Source organism: Geospiza fortis, unplaced genomic scaffold (genome assembly GCF_000277835.1).
Source record: "Geospiza fortis unplaced genomic scaffold, GeoFor_1.0 scaffold181, whole genome shotgun sequence".
NCBI lineage: Eukaryota > Metazoa > Chordata > Aves > Passeriformes > Thraupidae > Geospiza > Geospiza fortis.
In genome coordinates this window covers 1854118-1875221 of record NW_005054412.1, presented here as the reverse complement: position 1 = coordinate 1875221, position 21104 = coordinate 1854118, and the positions used below count along the sequence as shown (strand labels likewise).

General features: G+C 36.1%; 1 protein-coding gene across 2 annotated transcripts in view; it reads right to left on the bottom strand.

The window, feature by feature from the left end:
- N4BP2L2 (NEDD4 binding protein 2 like 2) overlaps positions 1–20476 on the bottom strand; it is a 40188-nt gene extending 19712 nt beyond the window's left edge. Inside the window, exons 1-7 of one of the 2 annotated variants that reach the window (XM_031061399.1) lie at positions 20232–20476; positions 20080–20127; positions 17657–19083; positions 10322–10446; positions 9821–9909; positions 9388–9464; positions 5959–6102 (exon numbers count right to left, since the gene is read on the bottom strand). In XM_031061399.1, the coding sequence (XP_030917259.1) occupies positions 5959–6102; positions 9388–9464; positions 9821–9909; positions 10322–10446; positions 17657–19083; positions 20080–20082 (1865 nt within the window). In that variant the 5' untranslated portion in view covers positions 20083–20127; positions 20232–20476. The remainder of the gene's footprint in view (positions 1–5958; positions 6103–9387; positions 9465–9820; positions 9910–10321; positions 10447–17656; positions 19084–20079; positions 20128–20231) is intronic. The other variant, XM_005426366.3, reaches the window with a different exon arrangement.
- Positions 20477–21104: the final 628 nt, after the last annotated feature.

Here is a 21104-nt window from a genome sequence, read left to right as displayed (position 1 = left end):
AGGGTACAGCCAGTTTTGCTGCTAGTTAAAGGCAGAAACAGTATCCACCTGAGAATAAGAACAGCATCAAGCCAGCATCCAACACCTTGAGACCAGGCAGTACTTCCATTAGTGACTTAAAACTCTGCTCTGATAGGTAAGGGCTAACTCTTCTGATATTCTGGACACTGCTCTCACTCCATCATTTATAATCAAATAACTTCCGTCAGAAAGGGCCTCTGGAGATCACATGGTCCAACCTCTGCTCAAAGCACTATCATGATCTCATTGCTCAGTGCCTTGCCCATAAAAGTTTTGAATATTCCAAGGATGAGATTACACAAGCCACTATCCAATACAAATTGCCCATGTTGCAACCTCCACCTGTTGCTTCTCATCTAAGAGGACCTAGACCTAGGACCAAGAAAGGCACCTAAGTATTAATTATTAGACTCAAGAACTCATTATAGACTGCAGGAACAAAGCAGTAACAGAATGAAACACAATGCTCTGCCATCCACATATTGCATACAAAGAATTCAATTTATAATCCTACATAACGAATTTTTGCTGCACTGCCATAAACACAGTCTCTATAAAGTGAAGGATAATGCTAAATATTCATTGAGCATTTAGCACATGTAGCAAATGCCTGCAAAGAGCCACAAATGCAGCTCAGACATACAGACCTGACCTGCTTCGGGCAGACTATTCCATGTCTATACTTTTGTTGTCAAAGTCCCTGAAAAGCACTGTATCCATCTTGCAGGCTATCAGGAAAAACGTTAAATGGGGGAAAGTAATACAGTCCATCCACTCCTAAACCAGGTTCATGAGCCTTCAGAAACTATTAATGGTTAAGACCAAGATGTGAGATAAACTGTTCAGTAATTTCTCATAGACTATTATAACCTATAATAGATGTTACCCAGACCTAAAGCTAATGAATAAAGGAAAAAAAAACCCTAAAAGTATTATGAATAATATAACAGCCACACAGGATTATAGGCCTATGACTAAGACTGATTTGTACATGATACAATACATCCCTTGAAATAAGCAAATGTTTACTCAGTAAACTAAAGCAGCATTTCTTAGTCTGTTAGCAATTTAGAAAGAGGTTAAACAATATGACCCAAGAGAATTCAGCCTTTTTAAAAATCAGTAGTTTAGATTGGATTAACAAAACAAAAAATTTAACATCATTAAAAAGACTGCAAGTACAACTGATTGTTTTGTTTTGGGTTTTCATGGATATATTCTGGCTTGGCACAACGTGATATTGTTACAAGAACACTATAAATCAGTAAGGTACACATGACATGGTCAAGGACTGCCTGCCTACCAGAGAAATGAAGCAGCAGCACTATCAGCTAAAGGAAACTGCAAAGACCAATTCCAGACAAAATACTTCAATGCTTTTATTATCCTTGATCTACAATTACACTGACAGCATACCTCAACCAAAAACCACCATTTGCAGCTTCTTCATTACTACAGTAATAAATTAAGACAAATTTGAGATGATTAGACCTTGATAAACTGTTACCTTTTTTCAAAATAAGACCAATTATGTTTTCACACTTCTTTTTCCTGTGATCTCAAAATAAGTAGATTTGAAGCTAATTTCAACCAATTGGCCTATAAAAAGAAAAAAAAAAACCATAACAAATTTATTGATGTACAAGATTTTCACCTAGGATATTAATAGAGAGCTTTATTCTCTGCTCTTGCTCTTATTTCAAAAGGACAAGAACATAAACATTAAAATGAGACAAGCATCAATCTAGAAACCCCAAAGGGAAATATTTCTACATCTGATCCACATGAAACATCTGATCACTTAAAATGAGGGCTTACTTTCAATTTCATTTCAACACTGTCTTTTTAATGCTTTTTACAGGAAATTGTAATACATGTGTCTGCTCTTTTGAAGTCTCAACATATACCTAGTCACCTCATCTCCATGATGTACCAGCACTGAGCAAAAACATTTCCTCCAGAGAACATGATTGCTAGAAAGCAGCAGTTAAAACTACATGCCACACATGAATGTGAGAATTCTTCTAATTCACTGAGAATGAAACTTACTGTTCAGCTAAAAGAAGAAAATACCAACAGTCTAAATTACAACAGGAAAGACACACAAACAATAAATATAAATGTTATGGGTCTTAGCTAGAGAAAGCCTTGTTTTCAGTGATTTATTAGCAGAGAAACAACCATCTCTGCAAAAGGTTTCAAGAGACAGATGTCAGATGAAATCTAGGCCTTCTTCTTAAACACAAAAAGCTTAAAAAGTTATGCATCATGGCAAACTAAATTGAACCTCAAGAGGGTATGGCTACAAGAACAGAAGAGAGGATACCTCACAGGAGATAATTTAACATCACAAAAAATTAGCAGTATTACACTAGGTTGTCACAGTTTATCCCCAGCTGTCACCTCAGCCCCACACAGCCCCTCACTCAACTCTCTCCTGATAGAATGAAGAGGATGAGAAGGATAAAAGTGGGAAAACTCATGGTTTGAGATGAAGACAGTTTAAGAGGTAAAGCAAAAACTGCACATGCAAGCAATACAAAACAAGGAATTCATTCACCACTTCCCACAGGCAGGCAGCTGTTCAGCCATCTCCCAGGAAAGCCAGGCCCCATCACATGGAACTGTTACTTCAGAAGACAACCACCACCATTCCAAACCCCCTCACTCCTTCTTCCTCCAGCTTTATATACCAGGTGTGATGCCATAAGGTCTGGGATCTCCCTTTGGTCAGCCGGGGTCAGCTGTCCCAGCTTTGTCCCCTCCCAACTCTCTGTGAGGAGCAGAAAGGCCTTGATGCTGTGTAAGCACCGCTCAGCAGTAACAAAAACACCCCTGTGTTATCAATACTGCTTCCAGGCAAATCTAAAACACAGTCCCAGACGAGCTATTCTGAAAACAACTAACTTTATCCCACCCAAAACCAGCACACAGGTTTTTCAGGGTTTGGTCTTGGGGTGGTAATTTTTTTCTTATCTATATGAAATTAAAATAAGAAAACTACATCGCCCAAAGAATGCTGATGAAAACTTTTGGTAATTCAGGATATTAACCAATGAACCAGGAAACAGCAGCTTAGATGAAGCAGTAAAACTAGAAGCACTTTTTCCTATACAGCTGATGCTAAGTGGTCTGCTATATTGATGCCTTGAGAATGAACCAATTTATGTATGTTCAACAAATTAATTTTCATTTAAATTTCAAGCTTAGAAAAGTTAACTGTTAAATTTACTTACCAAACATCCCACTAGTTTCAAGTATGCAGGAAAAACTTAGGATTTTCACTTAGAGCATAAGGCTCTATGCATTAGTTAAATTAAAAAAAAAACAATCTGACATTATAATTTCATGAAATGTGATGAACTAGCAATTTATTTAAAAGGTGAACAATGGGAAACCTTCATTCTAGTTACAATATCATCATCAACAGAAGTACTGAACAGAAAGTACAGACAGTAAGAATTTTCAGATCCCCTGTCCAGCTAAGCAGCAAGTTCTTACATTTCTTGCACATTTTGACCAAATAACTAATTTTCCTTGGTTTTGAGGGCATGAGAAATTCAGTACCTGTAACATGTATTTCACATAATTTTTTAACTATAAAGAGTATAGTGTAAAATCAACTTCTGAGATAGAAGTCTATCATCCGTGACTGTCATATCCTCATAAAATATGATTATACCATGAAACAGAAGTGTTACACTGACAGTAATTCCAGTAGTTTTCACCTACCATGTCACTGTACTTACCTTAGAATACAGCTGTACAGATGAAGCAATTTACAAAGGTTTGATACACGAATTGCAAAGCTTCCCTTCATTAAGTGTCCTTTTCAAACTGCAGGCCAATTGATCAGCATGCTTTGCACAGCAAAACCACTCCCATGCACCGATAATTAAAAAGGTATCACAAGAAAAGCTGCACCATCTTAGAATAGTACAAATTATTACCTATTCAAATAAATACTGCTAAACAACCCCATTTAAATCTTCAGTAATCAGCTCTTTTTTTGCCATGCCTTAGCACTGTGTGAATATTACATAAGCCTCAATAAATTTTATCGTGTTATAGCTTACAGTAAAATAGAGTAAATAAGTCTAAAACCTTTTCATCTTCCCCACACTTGAAATGTGCTTTCATGTTTAAATATAAAAACTTCAGCATAATTGAAGTATTACTGAGCATTTACAATGATATCCATGATTCTTGTGAGACATGGAAAAAAATAACAATGAAAACTAAAATACAGTAAATACTTGATACAAATAATAGACAATAAAGGAAGATAATTAATATAGTTGGGGAATCCTCTTTTCTACACATACACATAATTCAATATATTAACAATGCATGTGCTAGTGAGACATTTTAAATTCTGTTTTAAAATAATTAAAACATAAATTTGCACAATAGGTGTAGAAAACCACAGAAAGATACTTCATCATATACCTGGATTTTCAGCTCTCATGGTATTCAGACTTCACTGACGAAGTAATTTTTAGGGCCTATTAAAAAATTGTCTACAATTAAAAAATTATGCTGGCTTTGCAATTTTCAAAATTCTGATACTGTGACACAAAATGAGTAGTAGATAACCATCTAAATTCTTTTCATTATATACTCATGTTCTTGACAAAATTTCCTAGTCAATGTTTGGTCATTCAGTTGTAAGGAAGTCAAGAGTAGTTACATTATTTCAGCTAGCAGGGTAGCAATAATGCTCATCTGTACAAAATCCTACAAGCCTGAAAATATAAACTGTTGCATTGAACTACTTCAACAATACTGAACACAAATGTATTTTATTAATACAACAAGCGGTTAGAAAAAAGGCAAAGTGAACACTTACAAATTCATAATTTTTTTAAGAGAAAAAGAGCAGTAAGTTAGTCTCCATGCTGGCTCATTCTTTGTTATGTGCTAAACAGATTACATTGGCTATGCCAAAATTAGGAATGCAAGATGGTTTTACAGAATTATATCCACTATTAATATTGAATTGATTCATCCTAACTGTGGATTGGGAATTAACAGCCTAATTCTTTAAAACTTCATTTTTATCACAAATGAAAGAAACTGACTTAGAAAGACACAGCTGTGAAATTTCAGTGGTTTAGTGATAAAATTCAGAGTTTTTTTCAGTCAGCACAAAAGAAGTTGGTGGTGTGCCAACATCATCACAGTTTATATAGTACCGACGAGAATAAATAAAAAAATAATTCAGGTTGCACAGTTTATGACTGGTGAATACTGTACTGGCAGAATGTTGCTTCAGCTGCCACATGAACTTCTGAGACCAAAAAAGAAAGGAAAAAACCCCAAAACCCCAAGAAAACAACAACAAAAAAATTAAACCTCTTAACTGAAGTCAAAAAACACATGCCAAAATTTTGCCAATTGGCAATGCATGCCAAATAGAACTAAAGGACAGCCCAGAACATAACTGATTTCAAAAAAACCTCCAAAAAGGTAAGAAGACTAAATAACTATAATTGAAATTCATTATTACATAAATAAACTCTTCTTTTTGAGCTTTACTTCTCTTTTAAAAAAGATCCTTAATATGACCCCTTCTTTAAAAAAACTGCTCAACAGTTATCTAATATATGACATCATTGTCTTAGATTTCCAAAGAAAGACCACTATATGCCATACTGTATTAAATATTTTAGTAAAATCCAAGGTCTTACAACTTCAAGTTTTAAAAAACATTAAATGCACAATTTTATTTACATGCAAGTCCATTAAAAAGAACAACCTCCAGAAGAAAATAGGTCTTGAAATAGGCCTATTTAAAACACAGAAAATCACTACTTTATTGGAAGTGATGATGTGTTTTAAAAGGGCAAATAACAGATTCTTATTAACTGACTGCAACTGTGTTACTGGCTACTGGAAATACTGAAAGAACTCCATGAGTCTGTATTGTCTCCCCACCTATGTCTTCTCTGCAGAGGTGGTCTTTGAGTGTTTTTGTGGGGAGGTACCACTGAATTCATGACAATAGGGATGGATATTTGATATTCATATCGTTCCAACATCTGAGCAATCTTCTCACGAGTGACTCCATGCTTATTCCTCCTACAAAAACAAAAATTTCAATAAATTATCTGGTATGTTTATAGGTATATATAGTTATATCTAAGTAAATATATATATATGTGTAAAATTGTATGTTACAGTCTCTAAGAAAAAACCCTCTAAATTCTCAATTTTTCTTCTTGTTCTCTTTATACTATATCCTCATTCTCAAGGTATTCAACTTGCATTAAGGTTTAACAATTCACAGCTGCATATATTGAAAACAGTAAACAATACAGTTGTTCTTCTCCATACACAAATGTGATGTTATTCACTATAACTATGCACTTGAATTACCCTAGAAGGATTTTACTAAAATTCATCAGATTTTACAGGGTATACTAGCTAATGAGTAGAGATTAATAATAGCAGAGACTACTCCTTATGAAAGAAATGTTCAAACTAGCATAAAATACGCAACTACACTGTTTCAAGACTTAATGACAGAATATTTTCTCATCAAGAAACCTCTACAGAATAAGAAGTGGCCTTAATTCTGAACCAGAACAATACACTCAGAACACTTTAATCTACTAGTTGTAACTTGCACTTGTTGTAAATTCAGAAATGTGGTGAAACACATGTAAGGGAAAAGGTATCAAAGGTGCTGTCCTATTCTTGTAGTGCCCAGTAACCACCTACTTTAAGGGAGAACTTGGTCTATTAAGAACCTGAGCACATTATATGCGCACATATATATATATATATATAAATAAATATAATCTCCTCAGTATTTATGGAATAGGACCTTAAAATCCATGTTAGCAGAGAATTTCAGTCTCTGCCAGAAAAAAACCACAAGCCTCATGCACAAACTGAATGTCAGAGAATTGACAGAATTGTAACGGAAATGAATCTAAAAGAAGAGACATAAAACAGAAACAAAAGGTTATGACAGCATAAACAAGCATTTATCATAACCCAATACTTCTTATTGCCAAGAAATAATGTCCACGCTAAATTTTGTCCCCAACAAACCAACAGGGAATATATTTCTGCATCTTTGTACTTTCTCCCAGGGACAGAAGAGGTATGGGCCTTAACAACTTGATTGGCTCTACAGAGGAGAGAACAGGCTACACTGGAAAGACAATATTCCATACAGAAGTATTTTAGAAGACTGATTCCTCGCCACTAGTCCCCTCAGGACTTGATGAGTATTATTATAATAAAGAAGTAAGTATCAAATTGACAAGAGCTCAAAGCACACGGCAGGTAGCACACTGATTTCACATTCAGAATGGAAGCAGAACTGGTGATCACACAACTATTCAAAATTACATTGGCTCCTTAAAGGTGCATTTTATCAGCTTGCTTTCTGTGAAGAAAATGCTTAAGCAGAGCATTTCCCTCACACTCTTCCCTGGGACAACAACAGAAGCTGGAGTGATCATCGCATGTGGCTCATCATTTAAATGCTTTTAATTTCTGCATTGCACTACAGCAGCCCAGGAGCAGCTGCATGTTGAAGTAATCACTTGGTGAGTCTTAGCAGTTTTGATTTTATTCACAAATATGACTAAGGGTAATGACAGAGAAAAAAGTCAACCCTCTAGAAACATGTGGATTTTATAAAGCATCTGACATTTGTGACAGACAAAAAATGAGAAGAGCAGGTCTAAGTCTTTTAATGCCAAATGGTGGAAGCAGAAAGTTATTCAATATTTTCCTATCAATATTCAATATTTCACTATCTTAGTACTCCTAGAAAAAAATTACAGCTCAAGTGCACTGGACACAAAGTGCACACATCCACAATTGAATGCACTAGTGCATAATCGCTTCATAAAAGACGAAGTACTTCTCCTTGCAAAATAAGGCAGGATAATAAAATCACCAGCAGCAAAATTGCATCAAGCATAGAAATTGATTTAAAAAAGAAAATCAATTTGCTGTATAGTGTCATTTAATACTGGTATCTCCTCTTCAGGCATGTCTTCACTCATTTTTTGGCAGCTTCGCTATGCTGAGAGAGCATAAAGTCATCTATCTGAACCAAACCAGACATACCAGCAAAAGCTCCTAACAGATAGGGGAGGAAGACTGTTTTGCATGGAGGAACATAGAATCTATTGATAAAAGCTAAAAAACCTATTGATAAAAGTTCTGCCACTAATAAATGCTTTCATACTACCCTTCACCACTGCACTCTCAGCAAGCTTGCTGATGAAACAAAACTGAGGAGCCCTCTCTCAAAGTAACTAAAGAACAAAATGAAAACTTACATCACCACCTTTATTAAATTCACAAAAAATAAAGTTTCCAGGCAATGGGCCTCTGTTTAAATATTTAAAGCAACCAGAACTGCTATAATATTTCTAGGAATCTTCTAAAAACTGGTAACAGCACTTCACAGTTCGAGGGTTTTGCTCTGGGAAAGATATAAACTTTACTCCTACAATTAATAATTGAACAATATAATTCAACAGTAACAACACAACAGTTTATCCTGTTGCTTGTTAACATCATCTGGAAACATGAATTTTCCTGGAAAATTAGTCCATTTTGTGTAATGGAAATTTTAAGTGCCTGATGACTAAGATTCCTAACTTGGCTGTGCTGCATGCCAAACTAGAAAAACTTACTATCATTCTACAGAGAGAGAATTCTACATCTCTAGAAACAAGTGAATGGTAGCTTACGATCAAAAGGTGCAAACTTTAGAATATTTATAAACCCAATAGAGTCCAAGTCAGTAAAATAAGCATTAGACATATATATAAATGCACGTATTTCATGCACTGTAGGGGCTACTTTACAAAGCTGAAACAATTAGAGGCAAAGTCAGCTGGATGTATATAAAACAAAAATCAGTAAGAGAACTCTGTCATCAACTGTGAAAATATTACACTACTTTTCAAACAAAGAAATATCCTTGAGCTAGTTTGATACCTCATAGATTCCTCAAGCAGATATATCTAGACAAAAAGAACATTAACCAAGAAGAATAAGCAGCTTCCCAAGCACTCTCAGAACCCAGAAGTTCAATGACCCATGTTCAGCAGTACTCCAAGTCACATCTACACATGTCCAATAAAATTTTAATATTGACATTTTGGGCCAACAAGATGGAGCTGGTCTACCTGTTTATCCATAAAAATGCCATGTAAAGGTGTATCTCAGAATGCCAATTTAAATAAAATACATTTCATACTACTAGTAAAGAACTTGAGAAAACATTTTGGAAAAAATATAACTTACTGCATATATATTTATGCATTCATATTTATCTGCCTATCTATCTCTATATATAAAGTACCATGTTTTCTGTAAGAGAAACCTTACTTTTCTAGTTCTTCAGGATCAAACTTCCACCAAGTATCTGGCTCATGGAATTCCACTCTGTATCCTTTTTCTAGAGCCTGCAGCAAGTAAAGAAATATGTGTGATGTATACCATGACCACATAAAGCATAAGAAAAAAGTAGAAGACAAATATAATAAACAGATGCAGCAGCATACTCTGCTGTGGTACTGTGCCGAATTTCACTTACATGCAGCCTGTCTTAGCTTTCATTTCAGGCTAAGCAAATTAAATCAAGTCAATTCTTGAATTGATCTAAGCCATTGCCACACCAATTACTAATCATTATCAATAACCAGTCTCTCTCTTTAAAAACGTGAGTAAAAATGTTTCTAGATAAAACCTATCAACTTATCCCATCGCAGCGAGGGTAAGTCTAAGTCTAAGCTGGTGACAACCATGCAACAAAACCTACCACTTCCACATAAGGCTTCATTTCCCAGGCTTGAGTATTAGTGTTGTCTATTATAACTGGAGATTTTCCCTGCTCCATTGCTTGCTTTGCTGAAATGAAAAATTGTGCAAGTTAATAAACCACATGTAACTCGAACAAAAAAAAAACCCAAAAAAAACTGCCCCAGATTTCCTTTCACTAATCTACTCTGACTGAAACACTCTGTTCTGAGAGAAAGAATAAAAGGTATGGGGAGGAATGAAAATAAGTAGAAACAAGAACCTGATGCCCAAAGAAACAAGGTTATCTGTTTTTAACTCCGAACCTTGTAGAAGTTCGAAATTTAATGTGTATATATACATGAATTAAAGTATAAAAACCACTTGAAATACTTCTATATATGCTTTGCTAAAATATATATACTCCTTTTCATATAGACTCTTAATACTCATAGATGTTAGGCTACACTTCTATTTCCTCTATATAACACAGCTTAATGGGATGCCTTTTGTTCATTCCAACCTCTCTTCCGGTTCCACTCATGGGCATCACCAAGCTGAGCAGCATTATAGGTGTATCCATACTGCTGACGAAAATAATCATCGGTGCTGAGCACAACACCATCACAACTCTGACCAAGCAGAACACTGTTAAAGGAAAACACAAAAACATATTTACCTCTAATTTTTAGATCAACACATTAAAAAAATATAACTAAAATAAATTGAACTGCAACCTATTTCTGAACTTCTTGCAAACTTCAGACAGATTTATAAAAAGCACTCCCATATACATTACCAATAATTCTAATCCAAATCAAAGCAATATTTCCTCTCTCTACTATTTCTGTATTTGTTGTTTCTTCTTCACTCCCAAGGGATGTTTGTATTCATCTAATTTTATGGCTATACTGCAGTAAGTACGTCATAATAATTCAATATTTGCTAACACTTTCCATCTCAATCCTCAATTGGAAATATGTCTAGATAGCAATCTGATCATGAGAACTCCCCGTTCTGCCAAATGTAAACCTAGTTTCAGAAAGTCCTTGGCAACTGGTGTTTAAAGGAAAACCTTATATAACTGAGACAACAGTACAATTCTGTTTAAAGTCCAGCCTACAGAATAGGTGTAGATTGGACTTTCTTAAGAGACCCCTTGTCTCTTTTTAATTCTATGGTATATTTAAATCTGAAAACAGAAAAAGTCCATTAGTGCCACAGAGCCCTCTGCAACACTCAGATATTTATGGAAATGTAGGCAACTATTCCAGCTCAGAAATTGGCAACATACCCACAGGCTACAAAAGCCAAACTGCACTAGCAGTATGTGGGACTGCACTACTGCTGAGGTGGCAGGAACAAAAAAGAATTGGCCAGATCCCAAATAACTTACGGGAACAAAGATATGCTAGTTCTAAGTTACCAAGCTTTCCCATGTACATCTGCAGGAAGAGCCACTTGAATGTAATTCCTACACAAGGAATTTGCTGTGTTTTGCCACCTGTCACCAACAACAGGCCCGTTATGGTTGCTTCAGGACAAATAGCAAAGGTATTTGAGAAAGCAGAGCATGATACACTTAAAGTTCAGCCGCTTTATTTGAACACTGATCAATAACTGGTTTTGTTATAAATATTATAAATTTATATTTATATAAATTATAGGTTTTGTTAGAGCCTAGATCTTTCAATAGGGTGTGTATTACACTGGTTTATAAGAGTGCAGAAGGATTAATCATCTATTTTTGTTCTAAATAGATCAAATGGTACCAGTAAATTGTACACCACACACAGCAGCAATTTTTTTATCCCTCTTCCTCTCTTGTATAAAATATTTAACAATTTTATATTCATTAAATTACTTGGCTGTGATTTCACACATGGCTCAATTCTCTTATTTACAGTATGCTACATTAGCCAATTAATAATGCAAGAAAAACTGGATACGTCTTCCACACTCACTCCTTGTGCACTGAATGTATACACACATATCCTAAAGAACCATCTGCCTTAATATAAAAGATAGCAAATAATATCTGGGATTTCTCTATTGGCTGACTAGATGGACACACCTCTACAGTTCCTAGGGGCCTGAGTATCAGGTATCTATAGGAATATATGAACTGACAAATCAGCAGTAATGAGCCATTGATCTTCATTTTTATTTCTAAGAACTGACTCTATTTGCTCATGTTCTGGAGAATAACTCACTGAATTGAATTCTTCTTGTATCTTCCAAACATCATTAGTAACAATAAAGAATTATAGTGACAAGGGTTCAGAAATCTTGCAAACCCATCAACAAAGTGTATTCTTGAAATTGTTTGTTAGTATTCCTTGAAGTTCAGAACACACCACAACTATTAATGGACCAATATAAGTGAAATAACAGATTTAATATAGTAAACTCTATTTGCAATAATCCTAAACCCACAGAACTTGAGAAAGCAAAGTAGTTACCAAAGAGGCCAGAGTAACTGAGCCCTTACCCCATACACAACACACAAGCTATCACAGAATCATGAGTTTATGAACTGAAACTTCAAATACTACAATAATGACTGGAACCTCTTTCTAAATTGCGAAATTAAATCATAAAACATAACATTTTAAAAGCATGACAATTACCTCTTAGAAAATTCCTAGTATTTAAACTTTTAAAATTCAAAGCAGAAAATTATTGGTAGACATCATATGGAATAGTTCATTTACCTCTAACATGTGTTTGGAAATAAAATTTATCCTAGGCCCATGAACTAGAGAACAGAAAGAACAAAAAGCGTATCTATAGAAAGAAAGCATCACTACTATCTAAACCCACAGAGATGATATTCTGCTTTTAAGAGATGAAAAAAGAAAAAAAGATAAATGTATTTCTAATGAGAGTCAAATTCCAGGTTAGTCAGTATGTGCACATGCTTGAAATGAGTAGCATATTATCCAACTGCTGGAATACATCCTTTTCACCCTAAACCTTCCCTCCAAGCAAACACCACCTTTGAACACAGTAGGACACTGAAATTAAAGCAGCTCACCTACTTTTTCCAGAAATACTACCTGATCTAATAGAAGCTATTATCCTGACATACAAAAATCTCATGTTGAAACCAAAATATTAACTACTCAGCAAACCAATACACATTTTTTCCAATGCATGTGTACATACATGCACACACACAAATCCTTTTAAAACAGTCCCCAAATATGTATCCTGGTTAGCCTACTTTGAGAAATGATTTTATAATACAAAGATAAATAATTCACCTATTTAAAATAGCTACTATATTGTGGATGAGGAAAAAAAGTAGGCAGTAACTAAATATAGTTTCAAAATATGCAGCATTACTGAGCTCCTCTAAAAGCGCTGTTTATAACATAAACATAGTTATATAAATAAATATGTAATTAGAAACAACAGCACACCACTGCTTCTACACCCCACTATAAAAATTAACTCTAACTCTTCCCTCCAGAAGATTTTCCTCTGAGAATAAACGGCCCCAGAAAAGACAACTGTCTTTTTATGTTACTGGATTTAACTAAAACCAGACTTCTTAAATGACACCAATATGTGCTCTTTCAATTTCATTAAGCTCTCTTTCATTCAAGTTAATGCTTAAGTATTTATGGAGAAAAGGCAAATTGCAACTGCTGCCAACTTCAGTAGCAAAATATTTTAAAAATACAAGTCTCTTTTCCTGTAACTTTTACCAGGACTGTAAGATCACATTATCATCTACTTCTAATTGTAGCAGACTTTGGTTACTTGGGCTAAAGCTATCACTGCTGGGTATCTGTCCGGCCTAACTGCTTTCTAACATTTTTAACTAAAGGCTCAATCTCTTCCAAAATCAAGGAGAAAATAAAGCATTTATTTTTTAAACAGAAGTATTTTGTTATGCCAAGTTTTTCTCTGAGAAATTTTGGATTGAGGAAGTGAAATCGGACAAAGTACATGCATTTGTTTGCCCTGCAAAAACTTTTTGTAAATCTGCCCAAGGTATACAACTTTAAAACGTCATGTGCACAGCAAATAGTAGTGAAAAGAACTCATGATTCTCACAGCGAACCCAATCCTGAACAGAGCAATCTGGCAGTGGTAGGAAGCTGATTCAGGACCAATATTGCATTATAAGAACACATTTCTCCCAACACACAAATGGCAACAAAAGGAACAAAATTGGCCTAAAATAGGAGGACATGGGAAGCATAGTGGTATAAACACTGGAACAAGCAACTTGGTACTGGCAGTAGAGCTAGGAAACAGGGCCAAGGCAGAGTGAAGCAGAGGGAAGACATTGGCATAATGAAGTTGGGAGGGAGATAATACCACTGACTGAAACAGGGAGAAAATGAATCTGGGAATAAATGGGATGAAGACTGAAGAGGGAACTAAGAAAACAGCTTAGTATTTAGAAGCAGATATGGAATTAGTGAGCACAGACCAAAAGCCATGACTGGATATGAACAGGAATACAAAAATGGAAATGGATGGTTAAGAAACAGATTTCGTATGAGTCTCGGTGGCTAGGATTGTCTAAGTCAGGTGGACACAGGAAATAAATCCATGAGATGAGGAGAGCTCCCCAATGAGCCAGAAATGGCTGATGTTATGCCCATATTTAAGGCAAGTAAAGATAAAGACCCAAAGAACTAATGGCTGCTCAACCTCACCTAAGCTCTGTCCTGGAAACAATGGAGTGCATCCTCAGAATCTATTTCCAAACACGTTAAGAAAATTTGGATAACCAAGAAGAGCCAGTGTGGGGTTTGCAAAAGACAAGCCATTCTTCACTGACCAGAACGCTTACTCTGATGAAACAAGTGCATTTGTCAATGAGGACCGAGTGATGAATGCAGCATACTCAGAAATTATCAAAGCTTCCAACATCATCTCCCAGCCAGTAACAAGCAGAGAACAATAAAGGATATAGTAAGATCACTTTTTCAGCATCTTCATCACAAACCTGGATGATGAGGCAGAGCACTTGCAGATGACACCAGATTAGCAGTGATGCATCAATCCAGAAGGCCACAGAGAAACCTGAGAACTGGGCTAAGCAAAACATCAGGAAGCTCAACAGAGAAAGAGTAAAGTTCTACAAATGATGAAACCTAAGCCTCAGCACAGGCAGGAAAGTGAGTGGTTGAACAGCTCTGTTGAAAAGAGTCTGAGGATTACAGTGGACATCAAATGAGATGAGTGAATGGTGTACCTTCATCAAAGACGAGGCAAATCACAACTTGGGCTTTAGTAGAGGAAGCATGGCCAGTAGATCACCTGAGAAGGTATCACCCACACTTTACCCAGCTCTTGTGTGGTCGATTCTGAAATACTGTATCCAGTGTGGGACTTCCCAATTCAAAAGACATGCTGAAAAACATGGGAGGGCTGAACAGATGGCTACCAAGAAGACTACAGGCATACAACCTCCACGGAGAGGTTAATAGCAGCTGGGCTTGTTTAGTCCGGCAGTGGAGACAGTAAAAGGTCTGATGTCAACCTATTACAGTGAATAAACCTCTCCCTCACAAGAAGGGAAACTGCAAAGAACATGAGCCACATTCTACCATGTAACAACACGTTATTACACAGGACATGCAAATTATGTCTTCAGAACTTTATTTTGGAGATTAGGAACAACTTCCTTATTTAGGTGGTTTGTACTGCACTAGAGAAGTTTGGTGAGACCATAGAAATCTCTGAGGCATTTTTAAGCTCAGGTCGGACAAAGACATACCTGACCTGATCCAGCACATTTGACAGACCTCCTCCACTATTCTCTTCTAAAAAACATGTCCATAATCCCAACTGTTTAGTTGGAATGGAAGAGTCAAAACCAAAAATAAACTTCAGTGGAAGATTCGAGACAGACACAAGTTAAGTTTGCGAGCAGGAAGAAAAGTGTCTGTACTTAAAAACCCTTACTCCGTGCAAAACACAAACAGAAATCTGATATTCCAAGGTCTCGCTACTGGCTCTGCTGTCATTTCCAGCTTGGGAAACCCACTCACAAGATGCACCTCATTGCCCTCTAGTGCTGATCCACACAGACAATGCCAGCTTTCTGCTTTTCCTTCACAGTTATTTTACTGGCACAAATAGTAAAGGTTTGTCTGCAGCTGCCAACAATGCAAATATCTGCAAAGATACCTGTGGGTACTAATATGGCATCAGATATAACATCATTGTTGTCCTAGGCTATGCTGCAGAATTCTATGATGTTACACAGAAGAACATGTTCAAAACATATTTATTAAGACTTAACTATTAATAAAGGTATTTTCCCCATCAGCACCCATTAATTCTGGGATGTTTCTTTCCCAAGGATATCCAAGACCCATGATTTCATGGGAATTAACAACTGCAACCAAGCATTAAACATATGAAACTGCATGTAATTGAATACACTGAAAAACAAGCCCCATGCTGTTCAAATTCTGCACTCACTTTTGGTAACTATTCTTAACCTTGATCTCATAGTGCCCATTTTCCCATCTGCTAAACAAAATTAGTAACTGATCTCACTAATAAGAGATGGAAAAAAGCACAAATACATGTTCATAAAAACCTGAAGATATTTAGAATTTTTCAGATTATATGAGTCATATATTTGGAGAAAGATTTAGAGACAATTTATCACACCAAACCCAGAAAACAAATATATTTTGTATCTTCATATTAAGTTTTATCCAATCTCTAAACTGAATGAGGCAGCTTTTTCCACAGGGTTATTTTTAAAATGTTTTATGTTGCCTTCACATATTAAAGGAATTAGTGCAGTAATACCAAATGGGGACATGCAGCTTCAAAAATGCAGGCTTGCAAAATACAGCAATCAGTAACTGTAAAAAAATTATCGCAAAAACAACTGAAACATGTAAAAACCATACCTCTTAGAGATTTCTAGCTGCAATATGTCTCCTAAATATCAGGAAAAAATCCACTAATAGAATGTTAAATAGAATGTTACTCCTTTATATTAGAAAAAACAAATAAGAACATGATGACTGAGTCTATTCCACAGACTCCTCACATACAACAGATGATAACTACAGAAGACATCCTGTGATGTAGTTTCTGGATGAAACTCAATCAGTAAGTACTGTTTCAAAAACTTTTTTTTTTATATACACAAGACAAACTTACTTTCACTTAAATACAGGTACCATCTGTGCTCTGTCCCCTTTCTGTGTTTTTTAAAGTAGGCCAAAAAAACACAAAGGGAAAATCCAAGTTGGAGGTATTACCTGTTTTTAACCCTGTCAGACTTCAAGTACATTTGGAAGAAAAAATGTTTTTATTGTGCGTTGCTCACAAACAAGGAAGAGTAATTGACAGACCATACTATGAAAAAAGGGAATGAGATAATGCTCAGTTTCTTCAGTTCACCAAAACCAGGTATTTTCAGGGTAGCAGCATTCTTCTAATGGCCTTCGAAAATTTTTACACAGGCATGAAAAAGGACTTCTGGTTCAGTCAAATTGACATTGTTAGACTTGATGGGAGGTTTTTTTTAAATTAGGGAATTTAAGAATTAAAAAAAAAGCAGCAGACTACCACATAGTAGTACGAAAATTTCAGAATAAAAGACTATGCAATTTAATGGATGCTCAACATTTTAAATTTAACACAGAGAGCTCCTGGTCATCAAAACTTAGAGGGAGACAAACCCCCAAGTAAATCTTTTTAATATTTACGATCACTTGCACTCTTTAAGTACAAATGATAGCTTTAAACTACTGCATTTTAAGAGTCTAATTTACAAACTGTTTCCTTAGTGCTTACAGATATATTTAAAATTCTTAAAAAATTTTACTTGAATTAACTTCTCAAACCTTAAGTCTTCACTTACCGAGAAAGTGTGGATTTCCCTGAACCTGGTAGGCCTCTTAAGATTAGAAGCAATTTCTGTGAACAACTGAATTTTTCTTCGGATAACTGCAATGAAGAAAAGTTGTGCATTCCTTCTGTACTGTCAGCTTTTGGATCATTCCAACGCTCTTCTCTGGTTTCACAGAAACCATTACTTTGGAGGCCATTCTGATCATTATTCCCATTCCTGAAGACCTGAGTATTATGGATGTCAGTATGACCAGAATAGTTGGTATTTTGATCAAGCAATGGACCATGACTGCTGATATCAGTTCCATGGTAACTTTCATAAGGAAATCTCCCATTCTGAGGAGAGGGAACATTTGGGATTCGAGGTGGGGGATCAAATATCTGAAAATGGGATTGATGGCTGAATCTAGGAGGAAAAGGTCCCTGAGGTTTTTTGAAAGATGCTCTAGTCTGCCAAGCAGGTCTGAATTCAGGCACTGAGCAGTTCCAAGTATCTACTTGGCCATTAAAGGTATTTTCAGTTTTCCAGCCACCTGTTTCCACAACTAACTGCTGCTCATTGTTTGTTTTCTGACTGTTCTGTTCCCCCAAAGAACACTGTCCATTGTCATAAAATGGGTGTGAACTGCCCAAAAGTACAGGTTGATAATTTTCTTGTGAGCTCTGACTAGAGTTAAATGGAGAGTGTTGTTGCTCAGAAATTTCAGTTTCTTTTTCCTGAACATTAGAATCTAAATTTTCATTTTCCAGCTGGTGAATTTCTTTATAGAACTGATCCAGCTGATCATCTATTTCTGGTACAGTGGCAGAAACAGCCTGCATCTTCTTTGCCTCCTTTCTTTTACATCTGTTTTCACATAATTCATTCTCATCTCCTCCAGTGTTCCTACATTCATTGCAATTGCCAGATTTGTCTGGCATGTTACTTTTGGCAGGCTTGTAAATAGGTCCTATAAAATCTTTGCTTGTAAAAAAGTCTTCATCTGATTGATTTCTATTTATTGAGAATGATGCACTGCTTTTTTCAGTATTATCTTCACCAGCATTATTTGTAACAAAAGGGTCCTTCTCTTCTTCAACTTTAGAGTAATTCATTGATGTAAAAGGAGGATTTATATTCTGCCCAGTTTCTAAATCAAATGGCTGACTAAGCACTGGATTATTTTCAGGGAGAACTTCATTCAAGGATCCCAAGGCACCAGAAGGTATTTTCTCCTGCTTCTGCATTTCATGTTGCCCTTGGTTATCTAAGGCACACGTAGATATCCAACCATTTGATTTTCTCTCAACATCCACTTTCTTCTGAATACCTTTGTTATCATCATCAGGGAGTTTCTCACAAGTCCCTTCTATTGACTTCATTCTTTTAGAACATGGCTCAATTCCGATTTCGTCCTGACACTCCAAGAGCCTTACTGTATTTTCAGCATGAAGCATCTTAGAAAAAAGAATGAATACGTTATCAGCATGCACATTTTTAAAGTAAAGTATAAAAAAGCTGAAGTTACTCAGGCCTATGACATCACACTGTCCAAGGTCTCAACTAGAATGTACTCACCCAGCAGAAAAACACACATCACCTACCACAAGTATGGTTTAAACTAGACTGCTACGTTACTTATTGCTCATCTCTAGTAAAAAATGTTAGTGCTGTATCAGTCGAGCAGTCACATTTGATGATATGCCTTAAATAATTTACAAATCATGCTTTTAAAATGTGACTGAAAAAATAATTACATCAGCAATCTCTGACCTATGTTACCACTATTCTCTACTAGCTGTTATTTCGCCAAGTGTTTGAAATCTCTTTGAAAGATAAGGATATGCCAATTTCAAATGCACAAACTGATGCCTCACAGCATTACTAATACGACCAACAAAATGCAAATACTTCAACCATGAGGATTGTTTTCTGTCACATGAACCGAAGTCCACTAACTCATTTAGTTAACCAATCAAACAGGTTCCAGGTGGCATTTGCAATTTAGAACAAGTCAAGTAAGACGTAAAATCAAAGCTGCAATCTGTAACTATGGTCCTGGTTTTGGAACTACTGAGGACTTTTGTTAGGGATCAAGAGCATTTGCTTGCATGTCTTCTAAAATTAAACACACACATACGCACAAAAAAAATCCCTGTCCCAAACAGATTGCATTCTACGAACTAAACCACTAAGTTCTAGACAGGTTCAGAGACAAGCTGTTACAAAGCAAGATGGCACTAACCACTATGCCATGTCATTATCCATCTATTAGTCTGAATTTCTTGGATTTTGAAGACTACACAGTATGCAATAAAGAGTAAGCTCCTCCCCACCAAATAAATGCAGTTTCAAACACAAAAGAACACATTTCTCCTACTGGAAGGTTTATTCCAGTGTTTTCTGAAACATTTCAACTTTTCATGACTAAATATTAACAAAGTGCCACATACCATTCATCTTGGATAGGAAAATAATTTTCTTCTTTATCTGAAAAGGATCTGTAGGTAGTATTATGGGAAGATTTGTAAGTAGCCATTATCCCAACATGTTCACTTACAAAACTCACAAGAAAAGGTGTTACTCTAGGCACTTTATCACCTACCATCCAAAGGAAGAGAAACCTGCCATTCTCAATCTCAAACTGGCTAAACCAAGGAGATGTTACTGTCCGCACTTGACTTTAGTACCTGGAAGAAAGCATTACTGTTAGAAGGGGAAGAAACACAGCCATGCAACTGTCTCTCTTCCTCAGAATTGGTACCATGGTCTCTCCTCCTCTCAAGACTTATGTGTTGTATGCATGCCCCCAACTTCTTCACGCTTCATTTTTGTCTATTAGAAAGCAAGTATGGCATTACTACTATTCACTGAGTCTATCCCGATCTAGAAAAAACATGTCCTGCTTCCTCCACAGTACTGGGGTAAAAAAATTACTCTATTAGCTTCTATGTCCTCATCTTCTGGGATGATGTTTAAGCAGACCCCATTTCATGATGGGGAATTAAAATAGCAAACCTGTGAACATTTGCTGTATGACAAGACCTCCACTGACAGAAAATGCTGCTCTGTGACTGTCCCACAAAGGAATATTCTTTCTTGCTAATCCCTAACAGACTGTCCCTCGCTAACCTTGGAGACAGTGAAGTTGCACTCAAAAGCATATCTGCCTGCGTCCTTGGCGAGGACAGAGCAAGTATGCAAAAGGAAAATTCAGTCTCTCTGATACTCTCACCTCGCGAATGGGGCAAGTCCAGGTCTGTAATATTTCTGTAAAGAACTGGTTGTAAGCACTGAACCTGAGCCGGCACACAGGGATGCCAGACTTATTTACCACTTTAACTGACCTGTGAAACACCCAGAAGATTCAATCAACTAACTAACTCAAGGCCTTGAAGTCCACTTGCATAGTACCTTTCCCAAAAGGAAAAATAAGGCCTATTTGGCAGAACCTACAGACAGGTGAACCGGCTGGCTC